At 44.6% G+C, this 16,482-nt stretch overlaps 1 protein-coding gene across 1 annotated transcript in view; it reads left to right on the forward strand.

The window, feature by feature from the left end:
• SPAG6 (sperm associated antigen 6) overlaps positions 1-15,699 on the forward strand; it is a 220,948-nt gene extending 205,249 nt beyond the window's left edge. The window contains 1 exon segment of the mRNA XM_033931329.1: positions 14,301-15,699. Within this exon segment, the coding sequence (XP_033787220.1) occupies positions 14,301-14,367 (67 nt within the window). The 3' untranslated portion in view covers positions 14,368-15,699.
• The last annotated feature ends 783 nt before the right edge of the window (positions 15,700-16,482 follow it).

Genomic DNA, 16,482 nt, shown 5'->3' on the forward strand with positions numbered 1-16,482 from the left:
TTTGGCCTCTGTTGTGCCTTCCCTGTCTGATTTGAAATCTTAATCTGGTTCTTCGTTCTCTGGCTCATCTTCCATATGGCCTCTGGAGCAGGCATCTGACGGATCTCACGATTCTTGGATCTTTCTGATGGCTATTATCTCAGCCTGAAGGGTCTCGGAACTCCAGGCTCTTGCCTGCATATTAAGGATTCCGCTGTGATGCTGCGTACTGTTCCTTGTTTTCTTCCGAAAGTGGTTTCCGCTTTCCATGTGAATTAGGAAGTTTGGCTTCCTGCTTTTGCTTCCTCTGATTCAAGGGGGCAGGACCGGGTTTTACGGTCCTTGGACGTGCGCAGACTTTTATTGCGGTATCTGGAGGTCACTAATGAGTTTCACCTCTTTGACCACTTGTTTGTTCTGGCGGGTCCTGCCTGCAAAGGTAGGCTGGCTTCTAACGCTACCATTTCCAGATGGATTTGCATGGCCACTTCCGCAGCTTACATGGCGGCCAGAAATAAGCCCCCCCTTGCTGTGCGGTTCATTCAACCAGGGGTGTTTCGTTCTCTTGGGCAGAGTCTTCAGCTGTTTCTCTGGATGAGATTTGCAGAGCTGCTGTCTCTTTGCATACGTTGCAGGAATTGAATTTAGTCACTCAGCCGGCTCTGTCTACTTCTTCCTCCTGACTGTGTGGTGGGCGCCTGCAGTCAGCTATCTTTCCCTGGCATCCTGATACGAGTGTTCTGTTCTCAGAGCAGTTTGACTCTCTGGAGGGCTCTCTGAAAATTGTTAGAGCTATGTCCCACTTGTATCCTGTGGCAAAGGAGTGTCAGCAGCTTTTGGGTCAGCCTTAGGTGGATTCTTTGGTGGCACAGGTGACTAAACGCACCTCTCTCCCAATGAGGATGGTGTTGTCTTAAACTATATGCAGGTCTGGTGGGTGGATGTGGTCCTCGGGAAACTTTTTGATGCAGCTACTTTAGGTATCAAGGCTGCTTCGGCAACGTCTTTTGTGGCATGCGCCTGTCTCTCTTGACTGTGCACCCTGGAGAGTGAGGCAGTGGATCCCCCTCCTCAACTTCTGATGGCTGGGACAGATTATATGGCGGATGCATTGTATGACCTCATGAGAGTTGTGGCAAAGGTGTCAACGTACTCCATCTCTGCCCACCGAAATCTCTGGGTTCGACAATGGGCTGGTGATTCCACTTCCAAGGCTACATTGGCTAGGCTGCCTTATAAGGAGCAGCAATTGTTTGGCAAAGGTCTGGACAATCTTATGGATTCTGTGATGGACCATTACCCTAAGAATCTGCTTGATAGTAGACCCAGACCTTGCAGGGGTTCTGGTCATTCTAATTTTCGTGGCTCACGGCATTCTTGATTGTATGCAAATGCCACATCGCAAAGATTTTCACAGGGCTCCCGACAATGATATACTGGCTACAGACGTTACCAGCCTTTCACCTCCTTTTCTGCGCGCTCTGCAAGAAAGATTCAATGATGCCAGCTGAGGGATACCCCTCTACGGATAGAGGGTTGGCTCTCAGCGTTTCTTTCTGCTTGGGATGTGCATTAATGTCCAACCAATGGATCTTGGACATTATTCGGTCGGGCTACAAGCTGGAATTTGCTCAACCTCTGACAGATTGGTTCGTGGACTCTCAGGTCACCCGAACAAACACTCAGAATTTAAGCCACCGTTCAGCGCTTGCTGGGTATTCAAGTTATAGAACCAGTATCGCCAGACTCTGGATCTGGGTGAGTGGGTCCTGTCCCCAGAGGTGTTCCAAGCAATAGTGGGGTGCTGGGGACAGCCTCAATTCAACCTCATGGTCACAGCAAGAAACAAAAAAGTGGATCGCTTCTTCAGTCAAAGATCCAAGCCCAGCAGCGCGAGGCTTGACGCTCTGGTACAGCCATGGCCTCAGGAGATTCTTCTGTATGTTTTTCTTCCTTGGCCGATGATCAAGGCTGGGTCATAAGAACATAAGCAATGCCTCTGCTGGGTCAGACCTGAGGTCCATCATGCCCAGCAGTCCGCTCACACGGCGGCCCAACAGGTCCAGGGCCTGTGCAGTAATCCTCTATCTATACCCCTCTATCCCCTTTTCCAGCAGGAAATTGTCCAATCCTTTCTTGAATCCCAGGACCGTACTCTGCCCTATTACGCTCTCTGGAAGCGCATTCCAGGTGTCCACCACATGTTGGGTAAAGAAGAACTTCCTAGCATTTGTTTTGAATCTGTCCCCTTTCAACTTTTCCGAATGCCCTCTTGTTCTTTTATTATTTGAAAGTTTGAAGAATCTGTCCCTCTCTACTCTCTATATGCCCTTCATGATCTTGTAAGTCTCTATCATATCCCCTCTAAGTCTCCTCTTCTTCAGGGAAAAGAGACCCAGTTTCTCCAATCTCTCAGCATATGAAAGGTTTTCCATCCCCTTTAGCAGACGTGTCGCTCTCCTCTGAACCCTCTCGAGTAACGCCATGTCCTTCTTAAGGTACGGCGACCAATATTGGACGCAGTACTCCAGATGCGGACGCACCATCGTCCGATACAATGGCAGGATAACTTTTTTCGTTCTGGTTGTAATACCCTTCTTGATTATGCCTAGCATTCTGTTTGCCTTCTTAGTGGCCGCTGCGCACTGTGCCTTCGGCTTCATTGTCATGTCCACCATTACCCCCAAGTCCCTTTCTTGGGTACTCTCATTTAATAACATTCCTCCCATCGTATAGTTGTACCTTGGGTTTCTGTTTTCCACATGTAATATTTACATTTCTCAACGTTGAACTTCATCTGCCATCTCGTCGCCCATTCCCCTAGTTTGTTCAAGTCCCTTTGCAATTCTTCGCAGTCCTCTTTAGTCCGAGCTCCACTAAATAGTTTGGTGTCTACAAATTTTATTATCTCACACTTTGTCCCTGTTTCTAGATCATTTATGAATATATTAAATAGCAGCGGCCCGAGCACCGAGCCCTGCCACTCATGACCCTCCTCCAGTCCGAGTAGTGGCCCTTCACTCCTACCCTCTGTTTCCTACCCGCCAACCAGTTTCTGATCCATCTATGTACGTCTCCTTCCACCCCATGGTTCTTCAGTTTCCAGAGTAGGCGTTCATGGGGCAACTTGTCAAAGGCTTTTTGGAAATCTAGATAATGATTTCTATGGGGTCTCCTTTGTCCATCTGTTTGTTAATTCCTTCGAAGAAGTGCAATAAGTTCGTTAGGCACGATCTCCCCTTGCAGAAACCATGTTGGCTGGTTATCAGAAGTTTGTTTCTTTCAAAATGTTCATCAATGTTTTCTTTTATCAGTGCTTCCGCCATTTTCCCCGGAACCGAGATAAGACTCACCGGTCTTTAGTTTCCCGGGTCACCTCTTGATCCCTTTTTAAAGATGAGCGTAACGAAGGCTATCTTCCAGTCCTCTGGGATCATGCCTGTTTTGAGGGATAGATTGCAAATTTGCTGCAGTAGTTCCGCTATCTCCTCCTTTAATTCCTTCAGAACCCTTGGATGGATTCCGTCCGGACCCAGGGATTTGTCAGTTTTTAGCTTTTCTATCTGCCTGCGTACATCTTCAAGGCTCACTTCCATGGATGTTATTTTTTCTGCTTGATATCCATTGAAGAATTGCTCAGGTTCCGGTATGTTGGATGTGTCTTCGTTTGTGAATAAAGACGAAAAGAACATGTTAAGTCTTTCTGCCACTTTTCTCCTCCTTCACCACTCCCTTCCTGTCTCCGTCGTCCAGCGGTCTCCTCCTCCCTAGCGGTTGCTTCCCTTTAACATATCTAAAGAACGGTTTGAAATTTCGTGCTTCCCTGGCTAGCCTCTCTTCATACTCTCTTTTGACTTTTCGATCCATTCGGTGACATTCTTTTTGATACTTTTTGTGCTCTTTCCAGTTCCCCTCAGTTTTGTCCTTTTTCCATTTCCTGAATGAGTTTTTCTTATTGCCTATCGCTTCCTTCACTATTTTAGTTATCCATGCCGGGTCTTTTGTTCGACTCTTTTTGCACCCCTTTCTGAATCTGGGGATATACAGATTTTGCACCTCGCTCACCATGTTCTTGAGAAAAGACCAGGCATGTTCTACCGTTTGCCATTTTTTGGAAGTATTCCTAAGTTTCTTCCTTACCATTTCCCTCATTGCTTCGTAGTTTCCTTTCCTGAAGCTGAAAGTTGTTGCTATGGTTCTCTTTCCTTTCGGTATTCCTACCTCAACCTTGAACTTGATCATGTTTGATCGCTGTTTTTCCAGTGATCCCACTACCTCTACTTCCTTTGCAGGTCCCCTTAACCCATTTAGGATTAGATCCAGAGTGGCATTTCCTCTCGTTGGTTCTCTAACAATCTGCTCCAAGAAACAATCTTGTATAGCCTCCAGGAATTTTGTCTCCCTAGCACATTTTGAGCTTCCAAGACTCCAGTCTATCCCGGGGTAGTTTAAGTCTCCCATAATAACCGTGTTACCGCTTTTGCATTCTCGCTTCATGTCGGTTTCCATTTCTTCATCGATATCTCCAGTTTGCCCGGTTGGATGATTGTATAGGCCCATCTTTATTTCAGGCCCTGTCCTTCCCGGTATTTTAACCCATAGCGATTCCAGCTTGTTGGTCGTCTCTGCTGTGTCCATTTTTGTCGATTGTATGCTTTCTTTTATGTATAGGGCTATTCCACCTCCTTTCTGTCCTGACCTGTCCTGGCGATAGAACTTGTACCCTGGCAGTGCTGTATCCCATTTGTTTTCTTCATTCCACCACGTTTCAGAGACTCCAATTATGTCTATGTCCTCTGCATTGGCCATGGCTTCTAATTCCCCCATTTTGTTTCTTAGGCTCCTTGCAATAGTATATATGCAATTTAGATCCTGGTATTTTCTTGACTTCATTTCCTTTCCCAGTGCTTCGGTCTTTAGTTTCTTCTTTTTTGTTACATTCCTTCTAACCTCCTCTTCTGGGTTAGTAGACTCCTGTAATTTGTCCATTGTTTCTTCCCAGCCTTTTTTCCCCTCGGTATCTTCACGGGATACCTTCTTCCGAATCATCGACACTTGGTCAACTGTCGGCTTTCCCCTTCTTAGTTTAAAGCCTGTTCTATTCCTCTCCTGACGTTGTTTGCTAGAAGTCTTCTTCCCGCCGCGCTTAGATGCAGTCCATCTCTCCTGTAGAGCTTGCTCTTGCCCCAGAATGTTGTCCAGTTCCTCACGAAGTGGAACCCTTCTTCCTCACACCAATTCTTCATCCACGCATTTATTGATTGTAGTTCCTCCTGCCTTTTCACATCTGCTCTTGGTACTGGTAGGATCTCTGAGAACGCTATCTTCTGGGTCCTCATCTTCAGCTTCCTTTCCAGAATCTTGAACTGTTCTATCAGCGTGCTTCTTATGTAGTCTCTCCTGCTGACATCGTTCATCCAGATGTGGATCATTGCTGTGGTCTCTTCCGTCTCTGCTCCTTCCAGGATCTTTCCAATTTTGTCCACGATGTCCTTGGTTCTCGCTCTTGGGAGGCAGGTCACCAGTCGATCCTCTCTCCCTCCTGCTATGTGGCTGTCCACATGCCTCAGTATCGAGTCTCCCACTAGGTTCGCTGACTTTCCCTTGTTTAGGTTTCGCTTCGGTCTCAGGTCAATGTCCTCGGTGTGCTTTGCTGCTTCCTCTCCTGGGCATAGGCTAGCCATTTTCTCCCCCTCGTGCGATGTTTCTCTGTAGGTGTCTTCTATGAGGTCATCTGCTTCTTGTTCTCCCTTCCATGTTGGAGTTGGTGTAACTTCATCGTTCATCTGAAGTTCGTTTTCTTCTACTCTCCTCCTGTAGGCTTCCTCAATGAATTTCTCGAGTTCCCTGACCTCCTCCTCAATGTCTCTCATTCATGAAGTCTATAGCTGTCCTGATTGGGTCCTCTGTAGTGTGAAGTCCTTCTAGATCCTGTATCTTGTCCTCTAGTCGCTTTACTTCCTTCTTCAAGCTTTCCAGCTCCTGGCACCGACCGCATACACATGACTGTCTCCCCAAGGAGAGGTAGTCATACATATGACAGTCTGTGCAGAACACTGGAAAGCTCATCTTCTGGTTTCCCTCTGCTTCCATTGTCGTTCTCTCTCTCTCTCTCTCTCTGCCTGCTGCTGGTGTCCTTTCTCTCTCTGCCTGCTGCTGGTGTCCTTTCTCTCTCTGCCTTCTGCTGGTGTCCTCTCTCTCTCTGCCTGCTGCTGGTGTCCTCTCTCTCTCTCTGCCTGCTGCTGGAGTCCTCTCTCTCTCTCTCTCTCTCTCTCTCTCTGCCTGCTTGCTGTCCTTCCCTGGTGTCCTTGGGTGTAGTGACTTGGCCCTTTTTGAGGCCCTTCGCAAAGGCACTCTCGATAAGGCGTTGGCTCCTCCCCTTTTAAGGGGCAGCTTTGAGTCTGCTTCGGGTGATGTCAGGGAGTGGGCGGAGCTACCTCTCACCTCAGCCTCTCATCCTCTGCCTTCTCCCTGCTCCCTCGTGCCTTCTTCGGTGGATTTTCTCCTCTCTCCCTCCTCTGCCCAACTTCACCTGCCTGCCCTGATCCAGAAGCTGTGCAGCGTTGGCTCCTCCCCTTTTAAGGGGGAGCTTCGAGTCTGCTTCGGGTGATGTCAGGGAGTGGGCAGAGCTACTTCTTGCCTCAGCCCCTCACCCTCATTTGGAGGACCAAGGCTCATCCGGATCGCATCATTCTGGTAGCTCCAGATTGGCCTTGTAGACTATGGTACACAGATCAGATGTGCCTGCGCAGAGGTCGCAGCCTTCAACTGAGCGCCTATCTGGACCTTCTCATGCTGAGTCTGGTTTCCTTGGAGGGTCCGGGTCACTTTGCTATTACGACATGGCTTTTGAGCGTGCAGCCTTAGAGCATAAAGGATATTGTGCTTTGGTTGTTGATACCCTTCTGAAGTCTAAGAAATCATTCATGGTGTCGGCTTACACTAAAGCGTGGTATGCCTTTCAACATTGGTGTGCCCAGGACCCTTATTCAGCTCTGTTTCACTAATTCTCACCTTTCTTCAGGCTGGGTTTGGATATCTTTTCCTTCCCGCTTCATGTCTGTATGTTATGTAATTATATTGTTAAAATGTTAGTTTCTTTGTATTATTCTCTACTTGGATTTTGTACATCGCCTAGCAATTTTAATAGGCAATTCATCAAATGAATAAATAAACTTGAAACTTGATAAAGGCTTCACTGTGGCTTCTCTTCTGGTCCAGGTGGCCCGGGCTATCTTGTTTTGGATCCTGGGAGTGTCGATCCTGCTTGGCATCTCTTCTTGATGTCACTAGATTCTTGAAGGAGGCTCTTCGTGTCAAACTGCCAATTAAGCATTCTTTCCCTTCCCGGGACCGGATGCTAGGGTCCATCTTGGGGATTAGCGCCCAAGAAAAGGATCTGGGTATCATCGTAGACAATACGATGAAATCTTCCGCCTAATGTGCGGCGGCAGCCAATAAAGCAAATAGGATGCTAGGAATTATTAAAAAAGGGATGGTTAATAAGACTAAGAATGTTATAATTCCCCTGTATCGCTCCATGGTGCGACCTCATGTGGAATATTGTGTTCAATTCTGGTCTCCTTAGCTCAAGAAAGATATAGTGGCGCTAGAAAAGGTTCAAAGAAGAGCGACCAAGATGGTAAAGGGGATGGAACTCCTCTTGTATGAGGAAAGACCGACTGACTTTTGTGCATCCAGGTCTTTGTAGGAAGCCTTAGAATTTCAGAGATGTAACCCCTCCCTCTCATACCTCATCACTGTGCCAGTATCCCAGCTCCTCAGCCTTCCTTCCTTTAGTCCTTCAGCTTGTGCCAGGCAGAAGGACTAAAACAGTTAGGGCTCTTCAGCTTGGAAAAGAGATGGCTGAGGGGAGATATGATTGAAGTCTACAAAATCCTGAGTGGAGTAGAACGGGTACAATGAATCGATTTGTCACTCTGTCAAAAATTACAAAGACTATGGGACACTCGATGAAGTTACAGGGAAATACTTTTAAAACCAATTGGAGAAAATTTTTTTTTCTCTCAGATAATAGTTAAATTCTGGAACGCATTGCCAGAGGATGTGGTAAGAACGGATAGCGTAGCTGGTTTTAAGAAAGGTTTGGACAGGTTCCTGGAGGAAAAGTCCATAGTCTGTTATTGAGAAAGACATGGGGGAAGCCACTGCTTGCCCTGTATCAGTAGCATGGAATATTGCTACACCTTGGGTTTTGGCCAGGTACTAGTGACCTGGATTAGCCACCGTGAGAATGGGCTACTGGACTTGATGGACCATTGGTCTGACCCAGTAAGGCTATTCTTATGTTCATATGTTGATGTTGTCTAGCCTTACCAAGGCTCCTTTTGAGCCCCTTCGAGATGCTTCCCTCTTGGACTTGATGCTCAAGACCATTTTTCTGGTCGCCATTATTTTGTCGTGGAGGTGTGCCTCAAGGTTCTGTTTTTGGGCCTGTTCTTTTTAACATTGTGTAAGCAATATTGCTGAAGAGCCTACTGGAACAACCGACTAATTCAGTCCACCTCAACCAGACACAGGAGAACCCACACACTATTCGCACATCCGCTAACAAAAAATATCAAATGAAGAAAACTGTATGACAACCTACTGTCCACCAGAGCAGCTAAACTGGACAGACAACTCACTAATCTGCTGATTTCGACTACAGACTATAAAAACCTTTAAAAAAGAAACAAAAACCCTACTCTTCAAAAAATACATAAAACCAATATAACACAACCAGATCTGTCCCAAGCTTCACCTGCAATACTATATACTCCTTATAAAATGTTCAAACTATTCCTTATGTATTTCTTAATATCATGACAATTCTTATGTAATCCACCTTGAACTGCAAGGTAATGACGGAATAGAAATCACTAATGTAATGTAATATGTTTAGTACTCTCACTCAACTCAGACAGCATATGGAACAATCAGCATATGATGCTTTTGAGCTGTCTTCTCGAGTTTCTGCAATATCTGTGGCCATGAGAAGGCTGGCATGGCTCAGGATAGCAGACATGGATGTTAATCTCCAAGATCGCTTGGCAAACATTCCTGTCTGGGAGATGAGCTTTTTGGGGACTGTATTGAGAACGCAACTCAAAAACTTTCAGCACATGAAAAGTCTTTTAATTTATTGCTTAAACCTAAGCCTAAATCATCTACGGCTAGACCTTTCAAACCCTCTTCTTATCAGACGCGTGTTATAGCAAAACCTCTTCCTCCTTCCAGGCTTCAGCAGAAAAAACAGCGACAGCAGTGTCCTCAAAAATCTCAGACCTCTACTACTCCCAAATCAAATCAGCTTTTTGGATCGACTACTCGAGAGCATAATTTCAATCAGTGTAATTCTGCCTCTCCTTCTCCCCATTGGAGATAGTGTACATCGTTGGCAGTTAATCATCTCTGACTTCTGAGTTCTCAATATCATTCGAGAAGGTTATTCTCTTCATTTGCTCAACATTCCTCCAGATCATCCTCCAAGAGAGTCTCCTTCAAACCCTCTACAATCCTCTCTTCTTCTCCAGAAAGTCCAATCTCTGCTCATTCTCAATGCCATCGAGAAGATTCCTTTGGACCAGCAGAACACGGGGTTTTATTCCTGATTTTTCCATGTTCTGAAGAAGACCAATATGGTCTTTGACCAATATTGGACCTCGGAGCTCTCAACAAATTTCTTGTTACATAAAAGTTTTGTATGCTGTCTCTAGCATCGCTGCATCCCGTGCTGGATCGCAATGATTGTTTACGCTCTCTGGATAAGGAGGCCTGCACTCACATTCCCATTCACCCAGCCTCTCACAATTTTCTCAGATTTCAGGTAGAAAATCACCATTACCAATACAAGATTCTATCTTTCGGTCTCGCATCATCTCCCAGAGTTTTCACTAAGTGCCTGGTGGTGGTGGCAGCAGCAGCCTTGTAGACTCATGGTTTTCAAGTCTTTCCCTATCTAGATGATTGGCTCATCAAGGATCCTTCGTCTCAGGGTTTTATTTTAGCGATGCAACAGACTATTGCTCCTGCAACATGGAATTCGAAATCAATTTTCCCAAATCTCAACTGCAGCCTTCTTAGACTCTTCAGTTCATCAGAGCCCTCCTAGATACTGTTCAACTCAGGGTGTTTCTTCCTCAGCAGTTTCAGGACACTTTGATACAACTTTTGTCATCAAGTGACCCACCTTCAATCACTCTCAGCGAGGCACATGATGGTTCTTCTAGGTCACATGGCATCTACTGGTCACATGACTCCTTTTGCCACACTTTACCTACGGATTCCTCAGAGGTCGCTGGCTTCTCAGTGGTTGCAGGCTCTCAACTCACTTTCCAAGTGTATTACAGTAACATCTTCTCTATGACAATCTCTTCAGTGGTGGATACTCTCTTCTAATTTTTCCAGAGGTTTGCTGTATCAAATTCCTCTTCATCAGAATGTTGTCACGACAGATTCGTCAACCTATGCTTGGAGGGCTCACCTAGAAGATCTACGTACTCAAGGGCTTTGATCAGCCATAGATCGTCACCATCACATAAATCTGTTGGAACTCAGAGCAATTTTCAATGCTCTCAAGGCTTTTCAGCATCTTCAAAATCAGGTCATTCCCATCCATTTAGACAATCAAATAGCTCTGTTCTACGTGAACTAGCTGGCAGGAACAGGGATCTCTTCTCTGTCAGGAAGCTCAAAAGATTTGGAATTGGGCAACTCTTCAAAACATTTTCCTGAAGGCTGTCTGCATTCAAGGGGAGCAAAATTCATTAGCGGACAAATTAAATCGCATTCTTCAACCTCACGAATGGACGCTGAATTCAGCAGCTCTCCATCCAATTTTTTCTCATTGGGGAACCCCTCAGGTAGACCTCTTTGCGTCTCCCCACAACAACAAGCTGGCCCAGTTCTGTTCCAGACTGTACTCTCCTCATCGCCTGGAGGCAGATGCTTTTCTCCTGGACTGGACGAACAAGTTCCCTCTATTTCCACTTATTCTCAAAATGCTTGTCAAACTCAAACAGGAATCTGCTACCATGCTTCTGATAGCTCCTCGGTGGCCCAGACAAGCTTGGTTCTCCCTTCTACTTTAACTCAGCATCAGGGAACCACTTCTTCTGCCCCTTTTTTATCTCTTCTTACACAGAGTCACGGTTCTCTTCATCCTAAGCTGCAGTCTTTGCACCTGACAGCTTGGTATCTCTTGGGCTGACTTCACCTGACTTGCACGCACTGCTTTTCCTTAGAGAAAAGGACTTTGAAAAATCGTCTTCTGCAGCAGAAACAGCTTTTCGGTGCTGCCATGGAAGGTGAGCCCACCTCAACAGCGACACCATCCGCGCCGACCATGCCAATCAAAACAACACTGAGATGTTTGAGGTTAGCAGATCCACCAACGCTGACTCCGGTGTCGCAGTATACCATCTCTTTGGGTAAGCTGGCTAAGAAGCCTTCCACTTCCCCCTCCGGGACACAGGTCAAAACTGCATTGAGCCAAGTCATGCCAACCGTGTGAAAGTCCCGTAAGTGCACGGATCCGATCCAGGTGAGTGCCTCTTCATCAGCCTCCTCATCTCCGGCGAAAAAGCCAACGGTACCGGTGCTCTCCCTCAAGCAAAAAAATAGACAACTTGCATAGCGATGAATTAGGGGAGCATTTTCAATTGTTGATGCCGACCCAGCTTGTGCCACTGTCGACACCGACTCTTCCTGTGTGGGTTCAGTCTGAGCAGCTCACGGCGCTGACTGCACCTGTCTCGGACGCTCCTCTGGTGCAGATGTCCTTGGCAAGGGAGTCGAGCATTCTGCCATCACAACAACATTCCTCCTAGATTAAAACTTCTCGAGAGGTCACTCCGGCACGGTTGAGTAAGGTCTTACATAAATCTAAACATACTGAGACCTCGACACCGATCTGCCAGCACCGTTCCCAACATAAATCTTCCTCTATCAGAGATTCTGATTTAATGGGAGATTCTAAACCAGAGCCACCATCCACCACTGAGGAGTACTCTTCTGCTTCAGGTTCACCTCGCTGCTCTCCAACTCGAGCCTCTTCTGAGAAACTCTCCTCCAAATTTCTCTGTCAGATGGGCAAGGATTTGGACATTTCTTTGGAAGCAGACTCTAAATATAGCAAAGAATATTTAGAGACTTTAGATTATGACCTCCTTCCTAAAGACATGTTGAGGTTGCCTCTTCCTGCCATCTTGAGAGAAACTTTTTTTCAAGAATTTTGAAACTCCTTTTTCCATACCAGTGGCTCCTAAGGAACTGGAGTTCGAATACAAGGTGGTGCCTCATCCAGGCTTTGACAAGCCGCAACTGGAGCCAGTGTCTATGCTTCTGTTCCTCCTGGCGGAGAAGGCTGGAGAATGGACAAATTCGGTAGACAACTTTACCAAAATTTAATGTTAGCAATCCAAGCAGGAAATTACAATTTTAATTTTTCCTGCTATCTGAAGCATCTGGTAAAGCAATTTTCTTCTTTCCAGAAATACATTCCTACACAGAATCTTGTCTCCACTGTTTTCCAACTTCGCAAGTATATGATGAGGTTCACCTATGACACGTTTGAGCTCACTTCTCAGGCAGCAGCCATGTCGATGGCTATGCGACATCTTGTGTGGTTACGTGTCTCCGACCTAGGCATTAACCACTAGGATTGTCTGGCCAATGCTCTGTGTCTCGGAGATGAACTTTTTGATGATTTTACCGACATTGCCATTCAAATACCTTCGGCCCATGAGACCAGATGGGACACGCTGGTGAAACCGAAAAAGAAGCTTTAGGCCCCTCGACCATTCAAGCCTGCCTCTTCTTACCAATGAAGGTTTGCTGCTAAGGCTGCTGCTTCTGCTCCTCCTCCACCTAGAAGGCTGAAGCAACAACCACATCAACAACCCAAACAACCGGCTGCTACACAAAAACCTACACAGCCTTTTTAACGTGTTTCTTCTGAGCATAGCCACAATTCCCATCCTATGTTCTCTTCCTCAGTCAATAGGGGTGCCTTCAGTATTATATCAGTCGTTGGGAACTCATCACCTCCGATCTCTGGGTATTAAACATCATTCATCAGGGTTACATCCTTCACTTCCACACCCTTCCTCTGGATCATCCTCCAAGAGAGTCTGCTTCCAACCCTGCACAGTCCTCTCTTCTTCTTCAGGAGGTTCAATCTCTTCTTCTCAATGCCATCAAGGAAGTTCCTCTCTCTCAACTCAACCAGGGATTCTACTCCTGCTCTTTCTTAATTCCAATGAAGACAGGAGAACTGCGACCCATTCCGGATCTCAGAGATCTCAACAGATATCTCGTCAAGTAGAAATTCCGAATGCTGTTGTCAAGTAGAAATTCTGAATGTTTTTATTTTGTCTTCTTTTATTATCTGCTTTGAACTACTGTTGCTGAGAGTGGAATATAAGAGCTGTATTACATTATGTTACATAACTAACAATATTTTGTACGCGGATGGGCAGACTAGATGGACCATTTGGCCTTTATCTGCCATCATGTTTCTATGATTCTATAAACGTCATCTAGCGGTACTTACATTGTAGGCGTGCCGCTCAGCGTAATTGTCAATCAACCCCCTAGGCACCATTTAGAATCATGCCTAGCAGTGCCTAAGCAAACTTAGGCATCCTAAATGTAGGTGCCACTACATTAGGCCAGGTTTTCACTGGCCTAATTTACTGGCGCCTATCTTGAATGCCTAGCTCAATCACACCTATTCTCCGTCCTTAATCATGCCTACTTTCAGGTAGACATCATAAGGCGCCTCCACTTAGGCATCATTAGGCGCCATGTAGAATTCCATGCCTAACTTTTAATTTTTTTTTTTTAAACTAATTAGTCAATTAACTTCAGTGGCATTGTCAATTGCCACACCATTTAAGCTAATTAACTTAATTTAGGTTAGGCATGGATTTTAGTTAGGTATCGCTAGGCAACTTCAATTATGGCACCTAGCAACGTCTAACTAGGACACCATTTATAAAATCAGGCCCTATGTGCATAAGTTGGAGCCCCACCCATACTCTGCCACTATGTGTGCACCCCCTTGCAAAATATATGCTATATAGATTAAGTGGGTATTTGCAGAATAGTGTTTAGGCAGAATTTTTACATTTATACAAACATGTCAGTTTAAAACATTTGTGCAGCTAGGTTATAGAATTGCCTTTTAAATGTACATTTTGACTAAGAGTTTCCTAGTATATATGTTTAAATTCGATTCACTGAGCTAGAGTGATTTTTTTTTTTTTTTGGGGGGGGGGAAACATTTATTTTAGTAACTAATATATTTTTTTTTATAGATACTATTCTCCTGGATTTTCACAGACTCTTTTGGAAAGGGTGGATCAATATCAACCAGTTATATGAGGCCTTCTATTTATGTTATTTAAATATGAATTTTATTAATGTTAATGCACATACAAATACAATCTTAAATTCTATATTGGTGTCTGAAATATGAATACATCATTCTGTCCAATCTCATGTTTTATACTATCTGCTATTTGTTAATCATAGAAATGTACAAGAAATTACTTAACATCTTTTAGCACCTATAGTTTGGTGAAGTTTATATTAGAAAGAGTATGGGGAAATAGTCTTCATATAAAATAAAGCAATTAAAAGCGAAGACTGAAGAAAAAATAATACATGTAAGATCTGTGAGGTTAGATTTCATTAACTCTTATCATGTTAGCCAAATATATTCCCTGTTTTGTTTAAAAGAACTCCTTAATATGGCTCTTGTTTGCACAATATTAATAAATACCTTTTGTTCTTATTGGTATTGTACTTACCATTTCAACTGCTAAGGCAATAGTGTGGCAGGCAGAAGGGGCCAGCCCTAAGACATACAGGATGCCAATCAATAACAACCCTGCCACTGGTTGCAATACTAGTATTACAAACCTTGACCTGTAAACTTAGAAAGTACAGGAACAGGAACTTATTTGCCTTTGAATAAGCAAGGCAGTGTGGAACAGGCAAGGAAAGGTTTTACACCCACTTTCAAAGCTGCAGTAAGCAGTGGGGGAGGGGTGCAAGTTTCACACAGAGTAACGTCAGACCTCAGGGAACAATTGACTAGGCAGCCAATCAGAGAGCTGAGTGGCTCAGCTCACCTGGTTAAAACACAGAGCTGATTCACACAGCAAGAGGCCACCACCAAGAGATCACCCCAGAGCTCACCATAGGGATCACCCAAGAGACCAACACAAGGGAAGAACGATTGGAAAAAACACTGGAGAAAGTTCAAGCTAGACTCTGGACCAGACATACCTTGGCTAGTGGCAAGGCAGGAGGAATCCTTAAGGCAAGTGGGAACTCCTAGCTGCCCAAAACATTACCAAGCTGAAGGCTATACTAAAGGGAGCCCAGCACCCCAAACAACCAGCAAGGTAAAATCTTATCTGCCTGCTAGAGGTGTAGAAACAGAGGCTCAGATAGCTAATTCTCAGCTAGAGACGGGGGCTAATGAGGGCAGCTGTGATTGCCAATCCCATGAAGAAAATGTAAGCCAGGATATTGAAATGTCTGCAGAATTCAAACTTTTTGATTTTTCTGAAAGCATTCTGTGGCATCATTTTGGTTCGTCTTCTGAATTACTTTCTACAACATGATATGGAACAATGTTTGCTTGTGCCACTTGATTATGTTGGAGTGCAAGGGTCAGAAGAAAAATAAAGAAACCTTTGTTTTGAATCCAAAGTTTGCAGTGCTTTATTGAGGGTGAGGCTGGCTTAGCCACTCCAGTGAACCGCTCGGCTGAACGCTGTATGTGTGGGTCAGGACAGCGCCTTAACACCCTATTCCCCGCCACAATGTGAATTGTTAATAAAATTTATTTTCAGGTTAAGAGTTTTGATATCAACCATGATGATGGAGATAGGAGACAGGTTGTCAGGCAAAAAATATTTTTCAGTATATTTCATGTTCATTGGTGTTTAATATACAGATAGCATGTGCATCAACAAATCATTTATCATGTAGGGTACACACAGAGGGTAATTTTATAAAGTTGCACCTAGGTAAAGTGTATTTCCACACGCCTATTTTAAACCTACTTTATAAAGTCATGTTTGTGTCTGGTTGACTTTATAAAATGCTAGTTTAGGCACAAAAGAATAAGTGTACATGTAAGCACTAGCAGAGACTGGTGTAAATATTAGTGCATACTTTCTGCAAATATACAACAAACTAAAGACTTTTGTAAACTGCATGTGTAATTATGGCTTCCCGCCTATGCTCTGCTCTTGTGCATGCTCACAATGAAAGTGAAAGAAATTTCCATGAATCTGGAAGATGTACTAAGCCAAATTGGCAAGTTAAAAAGTGATAAATCATCTGGACCACATGATATACATCCCAGGATACTAAAATAACTCCAACATGAAATTGCTTACCCGCTGTTAGTAATCTGTAACCTGTTGCTAAAATCATCTGAAGTACATAAAGATTTGAGGGTGGCCAGTATTATGCCAATTT

Source organism: Geotrypetes seraphini, chromosome 2, assembly GCF_902459505.1.
Source record: "Geotrypetes seraphini chromosome 2, aGeoSer1.1, whole genome shotgun sequence".
Taxonomy (NCBI): domain Eukaryota; kingdom Metazoa; phylum Chordata; class Amphibia; order Gymnophiona; family Dermophiidae; genus Geotrypetes; species Geotrypetes seraphini.